Source organism: Excalfactoria chinensis, chromosome 3 (genome assembly GCF_039878825.1).
Source record: "Excalfactoria chinensis isolate bCotChi1 chromosome 3, bCotChi1.hap2, whole genome shotgun sequence".
NCBI lineage: Eukaryota > Metazoa > Chordata > Aves > Galliformes > Phasianidae > Excalfactoria > Excalfactoria chinensis.
The window spans coordinates 55,676,929-55,694,729 of record NC_092827.1 but is presented as its reverse complement, the minus strand read 5'-3'; the positions used below and the strand labels follow the sequence as shown (position 1 = coordinate 55,694,729).

At 42.3% G+C, this 17,801-nt stretch overlaps 1 protein-coding gene across 6 annotated transcripts in view; it reads right to left on the bottom strand.

The window, feature by feature from the left end:
- Positions 1-17,801, bottom strand: part of PHACTR2 (phosphatase and actin regulator 2) — a 117,979-nt gene that overhangs the window by 43,380 nt on the left and 56,798 nt on the right. For all 6 annotated transcript variants that reach the window (XM_072331709.1, XM_072331706.1, XM_072331711.1 and 3 more), the window contains exon 2: positions 932-1,099. In XM_072331709.1, coding sequence (XP_072187810.1) covers positions 932-1,099 — 168 coding nt within the window. The remainder of the gene's footprint in view (positions 1-931; positions 1,100-17,801) is intronic.

The window sequence follows — 17,801 nt, the reverse complement described above, 5'->3', positions numbered from 1 at the left end:
CAGTGTACTCCCAAATGTTCTGAATGGGGACTTTTTGGAAAACTGGTTTTATAGCCTAGAGGTATGGAAGACAGTGAACAGACAACTTATAGTGTGGTAATGAATCTGAAAAGCCATGGACTCTAACTGGGCTGAAGTTGACAAAAGCACATCACATGTCTGAATCCCAAAACAGAAGTTTGGGATTTTTCTGGAGAAAGCTTGGCCGGAGCTGTGACAGAGAGACACTCACAAATACAGTGTGGGTTAAGTTTCCTAACAGCAGGAGTGACTACAGCCATCTGAGATGCTTCAAGCCTTAGGAGGCATCTACACAGGGACAGCAGCCAGGACAGCCAGAGCATCTCAGGTGGCACAAGCACCTGTGTTTAGGCAACTGAATCCCAGCCTTCAGTCTTGCTCATGTTCAGAAGGAACAATGTCCAGTCACAGCACTTTATTTCACACTTGTTCTTCAAGCCTGTCTGGTTGTGGAGTGAAGGGGCTGAGCAGCCCATGCAAAGACAGTGGTTGCAAAGTTAACCTTCATTTTTTTTCTGTGCATGATCACATCTGCTTCCCCTCTCAGAACAGACCAAACTTCTGTTCCCATGAAAGCAAGGCTACTAGTAAAACACAGAGACATTCCCAGCATACCCGATGATACACAGCATACAGCTTCATGTTTTTAGTTAAAAAAAAAAAAAAAAAAAAGTGTTAACAACATCAAACAAATATAATATGTAACAAATATTAAGACTGCACACTTCGGTAACAGGTTCAGTACAGAAGCTGAATAAGGATTTTCCTCATCAAAGGTCATACAGTTTTTGTGTGTGTCTAATACTGTGCCTAAATAATCCCTGACACATCTCAACACCCCTTCAGCTATTACCCTGCAAAGCCATTACAGCATTTCCTGCTATGTGCCACCAAAGGGCCACATGCATACCTGCTGATGTTTCTCTGAATTTGTCACTGGTCTTCTTCTTCCTCCATTTCCAAGGTTTAAAGATTTTGCCAATGGTAGAAAGTTTGCCCTTTCTCTTGAAGGGAGGAGTTTGGGATCCTGGGGCTGGTCCATCTGAGTTAGCGATTGAAGCTTTATCCAAGCCATCAACTACATAAACAAACAAGAAAAGAAAAGGTCACTCAAGGATGGAAACCATAATGGTAGCTAGTAGCTGAACTGCTTCACTGTCAGATTGCAAAAGGCTCTGTGGTGGTCCCCATTTTTCTGTTCCAGAAAGCAGAGATGGGCATTTTATAGCACCCTGCACCATAAACCAGTCTTCACTCCCATTAGTCCCACACTTCCCTTCCCTCAGCATCCCCACTACAGAGCCAGAACAGCTGCTCAGGGTGCCTCTACTATGCATGCCTCTGTGGTTTCTCCTCTCTACTGAAGAATTCCTTTCAGCACACTTAAGTGATGTTTTTTCCCTGTCTTTGGTGAAGCTGAATAATGAGCCATCATCACACAGAAAACAAAACCCCATACAATGTAAAAACACAGACTGTTTCTTTTGAGTTAAAACAAAAAACAAAACAACAACAACAACCATTAAAAAATCTCTATTTAAAAAAGCTCTACTGATAACCGTTCTGGCTGTGGAACAGCATAGTTCAGTTTGATATTCCTGGTAATCAAGTCATTCACAGAGGAGTCTGCCACGAGTCAAATTTCATACTAACAAAACATATTTAACAACAACAACAAGCTTTTGGGCTGCAACCAAAATTTAAAGCCAATATTTATTATCGGTGTCTGTAACACTGAGTTTCTGTGAACAAAATTAGAAGTAATTCCACAACAGGTAGTTAAATGTAGCATAAAGTTAAAATGATTTTTCTGGAAATTTCCCCGAGAAGCCTGTTATTACATATTTCTATATAAGAACTATGGTTTCATAGAGCTTTCTACTCCCAAACCTGCAAGTACGTCAAACGTGCTTAACCTTATTCACACGAGAAGCTTCACTGAAGTAACTGCGATTACTTACGTACATAAAATTAATCACAAGCTTAAATGTTTGCAGCATAAGGGCTCTGTAATCGCTTTCATTCATCTAAACATGCCAATTATAACCAATTCAGAACAGAGCTGATGCCACTGTCAACAGAAATAATGATAATCATGGATCACTAAATCAGAAAGTGCTATTCAAAGAAGGAAATATCACCATTCCCATTTTACAGATGGAAAATATGAGGAACAGAACAGTTAAGTGTTTAATTTCATGTTTGCCAAATGGCTTCCTGAATCCTAGTCCTCTGTCCTAGCTGTTAAAAAGATGCATATTCATACATGTATCATCACAGTGCAATCTCACTATTCTGTTTCTCAGAAAAATGGCATTTAATGAATCCTATATTTGTCCCAGACTTTAGATTGATCTAGGATGTTATTAAAAAATCCTTACTGTGAGAAAGCTGATGTAATGCAATCAGAGTCCAAGAAACTTTATTCCTTAACGCTTTGAAATGAAGTACTGGGACAAAAAGATACACTGTATAAATACATTGAAATCTACAGAGTTAAAACCAGAGATAAATTTGTGTGAAAATGGTAACATTCACATCAGTAAATCTGAGTTACGCTGTGGAATACAACAAATCCTATAGTGTTAGAGGTGGAACAGATAGCTTAAGAAAACATTGCCAGCAGAAATAACCATTATTCATATGCATAAGGAGCTAAGGTTTTTTGTTTGTCTGTTTGTTTTTCAAGTGTTTTCCTTGGGTACTTTCTGGTCTATAACAAAGAGATTTTTATCACTTTGAAAGGATGGCACTGAAAAGCATAACACCAAGATTTTGGCAAGGAGGAGGCTATGTCTATCCCTTGTATGAACAGGCTTCCTTGCTTGCACATCCCAGAAAACATTACCAGGCAGTCCATTGGGAAGTTTAGGATGAGTCCCTAACAGGTGGGTTGGCTGGCAAGAGATGGGGATCAGAATGCCACCAACACCAGCCAGCAAGCAGCTCTGGAGGAAGAGAGAGGCACTGGGCAGCAGAAGGACCTCTGCAGGGTTGCCTTGCCTGTAAATAGGGACTGCACTTCTCTCTAGGTTGGCAGTCAATGTCTGTTGTGTGAAAGGAGAAGTACAATTACTTGAAGGACAAAGGTAAGATAGCTTAATCGTTCTTTGCAATTCCAGATGGCACTAGAAGAGGTGAAGGCCACAGGCAGTAAATCCAGAGAGCCAGGTTAGACATAAGGAATACACTTCTAGGAGAAGGGCGCAGTTCTGAAACAGCCTGGGGAATCTCTGCCATTGGAGGTTTTCAGGACATGGCCAGGTGTGATCTCATCTGCTGCCAGCAGCCATACTGCTTGGAGTGAGACTGGACTATGTCACCTCCCAGCCAACATTCCTGCAGTACTGGGGGATGTGGAAAGGCACAGTTACTTGTGAAATCTGTGCTAAGAAATCTAAAGAATCAGAAGAGAGATGCTGAAGAAATGAGGATCTGGTGGCTGAAGAGTTCTGTCCTGGGACAGGAGCCAAGAATTATCTCACTGACAGAGGCAGACCATGAGTTCATTACTGAAAGGCTACCCGCTCCTTGGTGGCAGCAGGACAAAGCCCATGTTCTTGTCTTCACTGGCTTAGCAAGGCTGGGTTATTGATGTGAAGAGCCTGCACCCTGGTGATAGACAGCACAGTCTCTATAAACACTAGAACATAGAACTTTTCAAATCCTCCTGGGTCATGGAGCCCAGCCTACTGCAAGCAACCACTTCCACAAAAGCCTCGTTTAATTTTTTTCTCCTGTGCCTGCCACAGGGAATGGAGGAGGATTAAGGTTCCAACAGCTCTCCACTGAGAAACATGCATTTGGATCATTTGCTGCCCTGCCCGCTGCTGAAAATATATAACTCTGAAATAGCGGTATTCATCCCAGCTAAAGAAATCCGTCTGCTTCAAATTAACCAGTATATGGAAAAAAAGGGATCAATTTAGTGGTGAGTGATTCTGTTTAGGAAGACTGCAACTCTTGAAAGCAGGATTCTACATTAACGCGTGACAAGAAAATATGAGTTTATTTATCAAATGAGTTTCATAAGAGCTCACAATTAGGAATTTGCTTATCCCTCAACCTCGCACCACTTCCTTCATTTGAAAAAGGAAAAAAAAAAACCCAAATATGTACTTGAAAAGAATGAATAGGCATAGCTGAGCATCACTGGTTGGTTTTAGAAACAATCTAAGACAAAATCAACTCCTAAGAAAAGAAAGGACGCTTTTAAATACAAAAGCAATCACAAGGTAGCACATTTTAGCAATCAGTGAGATGCCCATGACAAACAAAAAAACACAACAATTTCAGCAATGATGTCCCAGAGCATTTACGGAAAGATCTTTTCAAACATACTACCTTTCATCTTTGAAAAACTCAGCAGGAAACTGGTGTTTAATATTTACCTTGTTTGCTTTATAGGTCATATATTAGTTAGAAATAAAAGGATGTATTCTTCACCTCAGAGAGCTTATACATCTTCTATTAATCATTATAAGCATTATACACTTGCACTGAGATGAAAGGAAACGTCTTTCCAAGATCAGAGAAACTTGGTCACTTGTGCTATTCTTCTATTTGTACAGTGTCTTGAAGTTCACCTTTCTTCCCACCACCTTCAAAAAGTCAACGAGTCATTCCACTGCCGTCAATAAACATCACCATTAAGTTTGACAACAGGACTTTTGACTGTACTTGCTGCATAATCTATCTGTTATATTTCAGTCCTTTGTCCTAGATGCAGATTTTACAGCCGAAGGATAAATGTCTGCTTGTACTGAATGCTGGAAGAAATCAAAGAAAATTCATTTACAACTTCCCTTGAACAATATTCATTTCTAAAAAGAAATAACTTATTGTTGGTTGGTCAAGCACACTTTAGAGTCTGCATACTACTTTCCTGGACTTTATGGTAACTAATGACAGGGCTGCAATGCTACTTCTGCTCTGGTTCTGGGGAACAAAACAGAGTGGGATGGAGAATTATAAATATGTTCTTCTGGACTGAGAGTCCAAGGATAAGTCTGTTACAAAATGGAAACTGAAAAACACCGTGAAATAAAACAAGGGTTATTGTTGGAGTTAATGCTCCCTGAACATCCACTGTAAACAACAGTGTGGCTCTGACTGTTCATGCTTCCATTGATTTTGCTTCTGAAGGAAACCTCCAAACTGCTCCAGCTTGCAGAGGTTTCTATTTTAAAGCTGCTCTGAAGAGCATGAACTAGATTTGTTAAGCATAAAACTAACTGGGAAAGTGCCTCATGCTCTAGATGCTGAGGAACATTCAGTCTGGAGTAACACGATACAGCCAGCTTGAACCAAAGCAGCTTCAACTGTTTTACTCCACATGTTCTTTCCCATCACGCTACACTGTTTGCTAACATAGATATAGTCTGAATAAACAGAGATGATACACTGGTACCAGTAGCGCACCAGTCAGTTTGAAAGGTCCAAAGTATTCAGTCCTGCACTGCTTTGACACATCTGTGTCTGTCCTTGCTTTCTAGCTAGAGGATAGCATTTAAATCAATATACTCAGGGATCTATCAGTCCAGTTAACAAAAGATACAGGGGAAATAAGTTGTGACAAACATCACCCTCTCAGCGTGTTAATCATTCCCACTGATGCCATCCCAAGCATTTTATCATGACCCCTAAGAGGAGATCTCGTTGTAAAAGACCAACTGCAATGCTAACAAAAAAACTGCAAAGCCAAATCAGTCTGGCAAATGCTATGAGCTCAATGATGGAAACAAAAAGCCCTTCCCTGAGCTTGCAGGCAGCCAGCAAAGATAAGATCAGTTTACAGATGACCTGGACTTTCCCATAAACCACCAAAGATGGAAAGGCCTTAACCTGTCTGACTCTGGAAAGGCTACTTACAAGAAGCAACTTTGACCTCTGTAGCTGCCTGGGGGACACTTTTGTGCTCTGAATGACCTCCAGAGATGTTGTGCAGCTGCAGCAGCAGTATGAATTCCTTAGTTTTTCAGTGGCATTGTACATTTCAGCACTGAGATGTTTGTGGCAGCACTGAAACATGCAAATACCTTCTTCAGGTAAGAACTTGCTTTACAAAATCTTTAAGAATCTTTAAGAATCCTTCCCATATTAGTCCATATTCGCATTCAGTCACGAGGAGAAGGAACTACTAATGTGCTGTAAACAAGTATGAAATGTCTCATAAAATTGCTCTAAAATTGCTGGAATCAATGCCACTGAAAATGTTTAATTAGTTTATTCTTGTCACAAAGATTCTTGAGATCCTGGAGTAAAAGAGCAATTCAGGCTACACCCAACAAAATAAACAATGCAGAATTTAGGTGTATTTGTCAAGAGTTGTGCTATTGGGAGCCTGAGGGACTCCAATCAGAAGCTCCCTGACTCTGAAAGTGCAGGTGCTGTAATTCATGCCATTAACACTACCTCAAACCTCCGCTTCTCTGCACTTAAAATAGAAACCTAGACAGCAGAGTAGCTTTGGTGATGAAGCCAACCTAGGAAGTTTCTTCTCTGCATTTCCATCTGCTCATTCTTGACCCTAAAAAACACTCCCTTCCTTCAGTTGTAAAAATACAACCGTTCATCAGGCTGCATCACAAGTAGATATCTGAATGATCCAGAACAAAACCACCTCCCCCTTTTCATCCTCCTTCCTTTTTTAAAAAGGTTATTTTTAATCTGGGTCACTGCAGTGCTATATTCTTCAGCATAATCCTACAAACCCCTTGAAGTGCTGGGACTGAGAAGCAAGCTGTGGCATGGGACAGATTGGGCAGGGTGGAGAGCCTATATCAGCTTCACGGCTGCAACCAGAATACTGTGAAATTGTAGCCATGGCCACAACAGCACCGAACAGTTTAGCACATGTGTCTGTGCCTGAATGAATCCGTTAAATGAACATGAGCTTGCCTACAGTACTCACAGGGTGGTCAGAAGATGTGCGTTCTTCATTCTTCCTGAAATAAGTGTTGGAACCTCCTGTCCTTCCTTATCAAAGAACACCCTGCCTGGGAGAGGGAGTAATGGTCCTCTGCAGAAAGCAATCTGGAGGCCATTCAGCCAAGGACAAGAGAGAGAACACCATGAAGAAAGGGGATGCTGTGCTCAGGTAGTTAAATGAAGTAGCTAAATTAACTTACTTACAAAGATATGGGAATTCACATGTACATAACTAATGCAGTGATAATGGGTCTTCTCCAACAAGAACAGTCATTCTGCTTAGATGAGAACGTACATCACTTGAATCATAGAGGGGGAGAAGGCACAGAACCAAGTGCTCCACTGACCTTGATATGCTATGGGTAGTACTGGCACTGCAATATTACTGTGGTATCACTCCATCACCCTTAAAGTGTGGGAGGATAACTTCTGTTCCAATACGAGTGACCTGGGATATTGTCACATCTAATCGTAAATGAACTGAGAAACTCAACAGAAGATGCAGCAGATTCAGTTCAAAGTTACCTTATGTGTGGATTTAGGTCAGCAGAATTTCTATACTACTACCAGTTGGTTCAGTCATTTTTCTCTTCCTGTCACTGCACCCAGATGTCTGCAGGGGTGTGCTGCAAAAGTCATCTTGGTTTATTGAGACCTCAAAACCTCTTTTTGACAGTGTTATGATTTTCTATACAGTCTTGCCAAAAGGAACAGAGTTTGAAGTCATGGTTTTTATGCCAGCAAAATCAACATGTTTGTGCAGCTGCATATTATCCCAATTTAGTGACAAGAACAATAACTCATCGACTTGCTATAGAGTATGGTAAGCCGCTTATTCCCGCAGCTTACTGGAAAAAAACATCAAGACACCGCATGGTAAAATGTTTGACATGGTCATTAAAAAACAGAAGTCATTCTGACACAATCAATGTCATTTTCAATAAATCTCCCAAATTCTGTAATGCTATAACAATTTTTCTTGACCAAAACCAGATGGAAAGACAGGTCTTTTTCCTTTCTCCCTTTTCGCTTTCTACTTGGAAGGAAGAAAATGCAACAAATCCCCAGTGGATAAATTGACAAATTGGAGAGCTACAATCTACCTCAGAGCAGCACAATGAGTTGGCATCCGAATGCTTTTGCCTAGCCATACATCTGGAGTTTAACTTTGGGGAATCTCTGTCATGAGCTAATTGACTTGATTGTGTTTTAATTAAATGAAAGGAAAAAGCTGAAGTTCAAACGTAGGCGGCTGAATGGTAGTTTCCATATGGAACTGCCAATGTTGCAAAATGTTAATTGGGCCTCCTGCTGGCAATGAGCTAAACAGGGTGGGCAGTGGCTACTTCAGATGGGTTCTGGCTGCTGCCTGAAAGCAGTGGATGCGGGTAGTGGGTGAATCCACCTGGGGAAGTCACAGCCTGAATGCCCCCAGGTTACTATGTGAGTATATGCACAGACACCTTTTGGGTTGATGAAACCATGTGTGAACCAACAGTGCTGAAGTTAACAAAGCTGAAGTACTATGAAGCTGAACCACACAATTCCCATCTCACCACAGGCAAAATGTTGCCTTGCTACCGAAAGCTGAGCACAGTGCAGGGTAGGAAATCCAGCTATTACATCTGTAGACTAGAGGCCATATTCTGTCGCCCCCTTTGGTGAGAATTCCCTGCCTAATCTCTGCATAAAGCACAGACAACGCTACATGGGTATTTACAACGGATGGGAGCCTGTGCTCCCCCAAAAGTGACACGATGCATGCCCAAGGCTCCAACATGTTAGCTCTATGCTGCAGGAAAAACAAACCAGGAAATCCCACATTAAGTTAGGTCTGCCGCAAACTCATCCTTTCAGCCAGCACCATGCACAAGCATTTCTAAAGCTTTTGGAGAACAGCACATTAGCACAGAAGAGGGCCACCCTGCCACCCAGAGCACAGTTGCTGGGCAAAGAAGAGGAACGGGAGCCAAGCCATGCATTTCAGATTTCAGCAATGATGCTGACTCCAACATGTATTTCTTTGAGCTCTCACTCTCTCTCAGTTGTACACTTGGGATTGATTTGCTTAGAGCCCGGAAGACCTTATTTAGCTGCCTGTCTTTTGGGCAGAAACTCCTCACCCCACAAGTAACTGCTTCCCAGCAGGCAGGCAGGGAACTTCAGCTTGGCTTACACAAGAAGGGGAGAATAAGGCAGTGTTAAAATGAGGGCTTAAGACACATTTGCTGCTTCAGTTTCTCACCCTGGCAGGATTTCTGTTCTAACTACACTAGGGTAAACTACAAACCACCTCTTTGCCTCAGAGTTACCTTAAATGTTGCTCCTTTTTCACTGTTTACTTATCTGGTTACAAAAGCCACATCTTCAGTGCTGTTGGTTGTGTTAATTCACAAGCTATCACATTTAGTTAACACAGGTAACTACAGCAACCTAAATGCAGATGAAGTGCTTGTAACATGCAACTTTGGAGTTACTTCTCAGTATGCTTTTCATTTCCATGGGGTTAATTCTACTGGGAAAACACAAAAAAATGGCTTTAGTGCACCGTATAGAGACAACAGAAATTCCACAGGCAATACAGCTGAACTAGGCCCAAGTAAACTGCCCTTCTCATCCCTGTGTAGAGCTTCCTACCACATCTACATGGGCAAGTGAGCTAGTGGGGGTGGTTCTGGGACTCATTAACACAGCTGTTATACCTCTATAATCACACTTTCTCTGCTTTCACCTGTTTTTCATGTCAAAATGCAAGAGATTTAAGGAATGAATAAAAATAAGGCTTGTAATATGCCCACAAACATGTTTGCAAATTCAGTATTTATATTTTGGCATCATGTAGCCCTTATCAGAACATCAGCACCACCTCTTGATCTCCAGCCCAGTGTTTAATTTCCATCCCTTCGGCTTTCCCAGAAACGAATAAACAAATCCTCAGCAATTCCATTACACGAGTCTGAAAGTGATCTGGCTGCAATGGTCTCGATACCTCCTTGCTGACCAGAACACGGGTGGCTCTGACCAAAGAAAAGGGATCATCAGTTTAAGGCAGGCTGTTTATTCCTCTCTCTTCAACCCCAGTACTTCAGTGGAAAGAAGCAAATGGGAATTTTCCACACAGTTACATCTTCCAGATATACGAAAAAATGGAGTTAAGGGTCACTTTCTGGATCCTAGCAACTTTTCCATAGAAACGAAGAAAAGCTCAGGCACAGAAATGGAGATGTGAGAAGAAAGAAACAACACTGACAAAGCAGTGTGTGTGAAAGAGTGACCAAACTGCTGAGGACTGAAAATTAATGCTTTCTGCATCAGGGTGATTTATCCATTCATCTCCTTAAGTACAGAAGCATAGATTTCTATTAATAGCTTAAAATGATCTTTTAAAATGATTCTGTAATCTAACCTCAAGGTACATCTCACATACTCATCTTATTAAATCCCATAATGGTGTTTTCAACACGTCACTTTTGGAAACCAGAACTGCAGAACTGGAGATACTTCCTTACAGACTGGCTTTTTTTGGTACAGTCTTAACACAGGGGAGAAAAGTACTTCGAATGAGTTTACAACAGGTATTTTTAGCCACAGACAGTTGACAAAACCTCCCAGAGGATATTGGCTACTAGAAAATGATCTGAGTGAGCATGTGGCCCCTTCTCCTATGTAGTACTAAACAGAAATAAAAGTACTTTTTTCCCCCTTTTTTCAGCAATTAATGCATATATACTACTCAAGCTGAGATAAAAGCAGGCCAAACGTGTCCCATGGAAGCCTCTGACCCTACTGCTGCTCTTCTGTGTTACTTTGAGCTGCTCCCCATCCTCCTGAGGGCCCAGGAGCCCCTTACCACCCATCTGATCAGCAGTCCCTGCTGAGTAGCAGGACAGCAGGGGCAGGCCGCACTCCTGCTGCTCTCCAGTGCCACTTCATCCCCAGTGAGACAGAAGATCTAATAAGTATGCTACACCATTGCTGAACTGGAAAGTCCCATCCCCAGGCTTCCCAGAAACTTCATGAGAAATACAATTGGTGGGAACTTATTAGAAGAAAAACTGAAACAGGCAAGGGACAGCCTCGTAGCCTAGTGTGAGTTCTGCTGGGCAGTCCCCATCTCCTCAGTCTGCTGGCTCTGGTTGTTTAGTTGTGACCCCTCTCGGGAGCCTGCAGAGCAAATCAGCACACCATCAGATGGCCTGAACAACTCACTGCCAAAGCCAAGTCAAAAACCCAGCAAAATGGGAAAAACACAGCCAAAGCTACTCTGGGCTTTTCCTGGAAGGCTCTTTCTGGCTTCACTCTTTTCATACCTAAGCAAGCACAGGCTTGGGGCCGCTTCAGGGCTAACTGGCTGCTCCACCTGTAGGCTGACATCACCCTGAGTGAGGATTTAGGCTGCTCACAGCTCGCCTGCCCTGCTGTGCAGGCTCTGTGGCTCAGCTGCTGAGCTCTCTCTAGTGCCTTTCCTCCATCCCCTCAGTGCAGCTGGACAGACAGAGGTGTTTCCTCACAGCTGAAGATCCATGCTGCTCATCTTTATGCAGTGGGATGCATCTCCATATGGCTTTAGAGAGGTACTGCACACTCAGCCATCTCCACTCATGTTTTCACAGCATCTTGGTTTGCTCTGCCGGTCACTATTTGTGAGGCTGCACTTTATCACTGAACTGAGCCACAAGAGAAAAAAACAAAGCAACTACTTTCTTGTAAGGGATTTTAAAACCAAATCAGTTCCTTACTACATTACAAGACAGTCCAGCAAAAAGTTTGCTGACTAGAGACTGAGCTGGGTGGTGTTCCTAGGGCAGGAACAAACAGGAGGGGACAGGAAAGAATGGGAACAAGTCTGTGGGGTGGGGGGCAAATAGTTTTACCAGGAAGGCAGCGCCTGAGCCTGCTGCCTGTGGCCTAATGGTCTCCCACGGGTGAAAAGAACTCCTCACAGCAGGACATCCTGACCCCTACATCACATCAAAGGTTCTTGCAATACCACCTGGAGCACTAACACTGTTAGCTATTTCCCCTTTCTGCGTGAAGGAAGCTGGAAAGGTGGTTACGCTGCTATACTCCCCTGTCTATCCCATTCCAACTCATTCCTGACCACCCAACATACTTGCCAAAAACAATTCTGCAAGATTACATGTGTGCTTTTCCCATTATCGTATGTCTTTAACTATATCTTCCATGATTATCATGTTTATAAACCTGAGAGCAGGTTTGGTTCTGGGGGCTCCCAAGCCAACACTTCCTCACATTTAAGTAAAACAATAAGGAGCTCTTGACCTACAACTATCAGAGCATTCGCATACAAAAAATGCCGAGGAGAAATTTGGTCAGTCATGTAATTAAATCCCCTACCCACAGCCCAGAACTCAGTGTGCTGCCTTTTAAAGGCGACATTTTCCTTCATACTGGCACCACTTCAAAATCTTTTCTCTAGTACAAGAAACAGCATATTGCACTTGTCCAAACACATGTGAGTCAAACCTGAAGCAAACAGTTTCTTTTTGTGACCCAGCTGGCCTCCAAACCCCCACAGCAGAGGTCAAGGGCACTTTTAAATCCAGCTAGCAAATTTCTGAATGTTGCTGTCATTATAAATGTTTATGCAAGCTATTAGCCCTGAAGTCTTTGTAGAGAAAACCATGTTTATTTTAAGTTTATTTTTTTTAGCTGCCTTTAAAATGTTTGTCTTTGTTGCTAGATACTAGCTTGGATAAACAGTAATAATACAACTCATGCACACTCACAAGGAAAGTACTAACGATTAAACAGTTCCTCTCAGTCAAAACACCAATTTGTCAATTCTAAAGCCACGGCACGTGAAAACTGTTCATATTTTTCTGTATGAGTAATGCTAGGATCCTAGTAAGTAAGAAGTTATCTCATCTGCTGTGAGGAAATGGGAGTCACCAAGCTGCAGCTGACTTTTATTCAGCATCATGTTTCATTGCTCTCCCCTCACCGCACAGCACACAGCTGTTTTATTCCCTGTATCTCGTTCCTTATTAGGGCCAGAGTGGGGAAAATCAGGCACAAGCTGACATATTTATCAGCTCAGCTGCTCACCCTTTACCAGTTAACATGCTGATGCTTAGGGGCGGGTTCATGCAAAAGAACATATCCATACACAGTTTGCAATGGGATTTAGTCATACCTAAAAAAAAAAACCAGCATGTTCCCTTTCCTGTGAAGAATTCCATGAAGACACTGTAATTCCATCAAGCAAGCTGGCAGCATTGTAAATTACTACAGAAAAGCTCACTGCAATTACTGTACCATCTTTACGTACATTTGAAGTATGCACTCATGTACATTTTAGACAGTTTTTCTATTGAATTGGCATTTGTGGAAAGTGCCCTGCATGCTGGGCCTGGACAGGGAAGCAGGGGCTGTAAGCAGCCCAGGTGCCCCTTAAAGGTCATTATTCCTGGAGGTCCCTGACCCAACGGACAAGGGGGTCCTGTAGTTTAGTGAGGCTGTAGGTGGTGAGAAGCTGTCCTGTCATCAGAGAAAACACTGAGAACACACTCAGCTTTTCCAGCAGAATTTTCCACTATCCCCTAGAGGAAAATAACGACGCTAAGAGCACCATAAACACAGCAAATACATAACTGATACATTCATTTTCCTCTTTCCTTGTTTCATGCTGTAATTCTGGTCACTACTTCTGCTCTGCTCTCCATTAATAACAAATGACTTGTATTTTCATAGTGCCTAAGAGGTGTAGTCAGATCAGGACCTCTTTGTGACAAAAGCTGTACAAACAAATCACACAGAGACCTTTCTTGCATCAATGAAAGAGAAGAGCTTAGAGAACAGATCTGTGATTTTTCATTGCCACCTGCTCGGCTGTTGAGTTTCAAATAATTTTTAAAATCATACAGATTGCTGGATAGCTAATTTATTTATTTATTTGAGAGTATGTCCTTAGAAAAGGACACGTTCTCTCTCATTCGCTTAGTGGCATCGAACAATCACAGAACATACCTTTGTAATCCACGCGCTAAAATGAAGTATCAGTGTGAACTCCTGTGAAGCAGTTTAAACTGAATTATTTTAGCTGGAAGTGGGTGAGCATCCCTCAAGCCTCAAAGCAGCTATAAAACCCGAGACTCATTGACTCCCTACCAATGCATGCTCATACTATACCGTCCCAGCACTTAACAATGTTCATTTAGCACTTAGCTTCAGCATGTATCATTGTTATGCGTGCCAAACATGCCGCAAGTGATGTGCTTGCCTGATGTGAAGTAATTATGACCACTCAGCTCCATCAACATATGTCACTACTACGAACATGAATAGTTGCCCAAACATTTAACAATTACAGTGCATTGTAGTTTTTCACAATTTGGAAGCTGCACATTCTGGTCCAGGGGATGGGAGACAGCTGAAATACTTGAGTATGTAGGAAGTGCAGCTGATATTACTGCATATTTTATAAAGTGATTGGCAGGGAAGAGCCAATCCCACCTCCTCAGGGGAAGAGCAGTATGTTAAAGAGTAACCCAAATCATACTTAACACGTAACACACCTAAAGCAAATCGAACAAGTGTAACACTTGAGAGTAGTAGCTCAGAGACAATTCAGCATCAAAAGGTTTGGCAGTAAAAGGAGTACATGGAGCTGAGGACAAAGGCTGCGCTTTCCCACTTTGTGAGCACCACATTCACATTCATGCAGATGAAAAGAACACCAGCACTTGTATCTAGATGTGTGTTAAAAGGAAGTGTCTGATTAGGAAAAAAAAGTAATAAAAAAAGCCCAAATATCACTGCAAGTCTTGGCAACTATTTCTAGCAGCTCAAATCAGGACTGGAAATTCAATATTGTCCTAAGTAAAGTATGTACAGCATCAGGGTTCAACAAATTCACTTTGGCTTTACTTAATCTCTGTAAAGTTTTCCTTTTTAAACTACTACCAAATGTTTTCCTAGAGAGGGAACATTCTGTGATAGAGCACACGTCCGTCTCCAGCAGTCCCTGGGAAAGAGAGCCATCTCTTAGAAAGCCCATAGGGATACTTCAGGAACAGCCACCCTCAGTTCCTGCCTCCCCAGACTGCTCTTCACTTTCATGCAGTGGATTCAGCAGCTTGTGGACAGCATGACAGAGAGCGCAAGCTATTAATCCCTTAATTTCATGAGCAAATAACCTATGATATCCAACCACAGGGGAGCTCTGGGAGTGCTGCTCAGTCTCAGCCTCTCTCACGTCCCAGTTCCTCAACTGCAAAAGGTTCTTCATGTCTAAACCCAGAGATTGCTGCCAGAGTTCTCGTGCTTCCATTTTAACTGATAGTAGATAAGGAATATTTTGAAAAATGTCACAGTTGTCTTAAAAGTTGTGCTAAAGAAATGTACAGCAAGAACAGAATGTAAGCCGTAATCCAATACTAAAAGCTTTTACAAAGATTTGTGACTGTACACGTGTGTATCTCTCTGTGGGACTCCGGCCACAAATCTTGGGTTAGAGAAGGAGACTTCCTGCCAGTATGTCAGGACAAAAAACAAAACAAAAGGACCACACCATCAGTACAACACCATCCATAGTTGTGTTGAGATAAACTAACGACTGGCTCTCACATAACTTCACAGCAAGCTACTGGCTAGAAGAGGCTGCTGGACGTCCTTGTAAAAAACTTTGCTGTCTGTTATTGAAGGGTCATCAGATGCACTGCCCCAGAATTACCCAAACTTCCCTTCTCGCTCACCCCAAAAACATGCCTTGCTTCCTCTTCACACTCTAAAGAACGGTGTTTTTTGATGCGTCTTAAAATTTTGCCACCCATATGTAAAAAATAAACCTGCCCCAAATGGATGAAGCACAGACTGATTTGTAAAGAAATTGAATAAGACAAAATAAGCCCCTCTAGATTTGCAAGCTTTCCTTGCATTGGCATCTGGGCATGAAAGAACTGCTTAAACCAATAAAGCATAGACTACATGCTGGTATTTATTCATTTATTTTTTATGAGACTGAACTGCCTGGTATTTATTTGTTTTTAAGAAATGGATGATTTAATTAGCTCTGCCTCCTCTGTTCTTCCTCTGCTCACTCCTCACCCTATGTGGAATTTACTGCATAAAGAGAGAGTGAAAAAATAAATAAATTAGACCACAGCAACGAGACTTCTGGCCCCACAGATACTGAGGGTGTGTCAGTTCTTTGGGGTTAAAAAAACCTGATCTGTGCCATCAGACACCTTTCTGCTGCTGAAAAGTCAGGGAGGCTCAGTCCTGCCCTGCTGGTATATATCCCTCAGGGAAAAAACAGGTTGCCAATTATGCTAAACAGCAGCACTCCCATCCAGGAGCTGTCACGATGTAATTACATTATCTGTTAAACCACAGGCAGAGTAACAGAGATGTGGGAGGAGAGATGAGGTTGTTCCCTCTGACAGGCTAAAGAGAAAGTCAGCCACAACACAGGGTTAACTCACTACTCACCTCCAGATGTAGTCTTCCATCACCATAAGCTTGCTTAATGAAGGACTATTTTTTGTTTTTTCTCATCCTGTAGGGATGTTCCTTGCAGTGTTTTCCTTTTGCGGTTAAGCAAACCCTGGATGTACTGCAGGCTGCACAACAGGGAGATATTTTCTCTACGGGGACAGCTGGCTGAAAGATGGGAACGCAAAAACTCGAGGCCTGGCTTTGTTCAGTTCTGCTCACTTAGTTATTTGCCCTATGGCTTTCAGTTCACCAGGTCTTGCAAGCTCCATTTGTAGTGAGGAAAGGGGATGACAATATTTAATTCCCACAGAAGGCCATTTTCAGGACTGATTAATGCATGGAAGACTTTAGGGTTGGGAGACACAAACCTTCCTAGTCTATGCCAGGGTGATGAGCTGTGGCCTTAATTCCTCTGTGCTAAGAGATCTCATGCTGTGTGATCCCTACCCAAATTTGGGGCTACATCAGCAGAAAAATCTTACATCACCTTGAAGTAAGGTTTCATGAAGCCCCAGCTTCTCTGCACTGACACAGCCTGGGCTTGCTGAGCTGGGCTGAGGCCGAGCAGGGAGCGGCCTCTGGCTAAGGGATGGTAAGCATCTGGGGGTAGATGCTGTGAACAACACTCGGCTTTTTAAGAGCCTACCAATTTTCAAGGTTTGTTTGTTTTACCTTTTTTTTCCCCCTGGGGAATGACAGCTGCAAAGGTCTATATTTTTTTCTACCTTCTTATGGCATGATCCTAGAGATTCACCACTGATATTAAATACGTTTTCCCCCAGGCCAATTTCAATTATGCATTTCATACTAAGCTACAGGTCTCCCAGGTGCATCAAATGTTTCCAGAAGTAAATTGTTTGTCTTGTTTTATTGGGTCTTATGGAAGTTTGTCCTCCTTCTCCTTGCTCACCTCTAGAAGAAACGGTAAAATTGAAACAGCAGGAGGAACACTACCAAGGGGGAGTTAAGGCAGAGGTGTTGCTGGAAATACTCGGGATGTTTTTTCAGTTTCAGGTCTCTGAATTCTCCCCAGACTTTTCCAACAAAAACTTTCATCTTCTCTTCAGAATCATGTTCATCGTACAATAAACATAAGGGTGTTGTTGAACAAAATGCTTTAAAAGCCAAGCACCGTGGTCATGTAGTTTCTGCAACACTTTGTAGTTAACTTCTCTCTCTTTCTCCACTGGCTCACGTTCTGTTACTCTCTACAACTTTCCCTTCCAACTAAAGCACAGATCATTTTTCATTTCTCCTTGGTGCTTCTCCAGCTCCTGACAACTTGGCTTTATCCACAGCTTTCAAGTCATCCATATTATTGTTCACTCACACAGCCTCTTTCATGTCTCACCATCAGACCTTATATGTTTCTTTCACATTCTGTGTGTTAA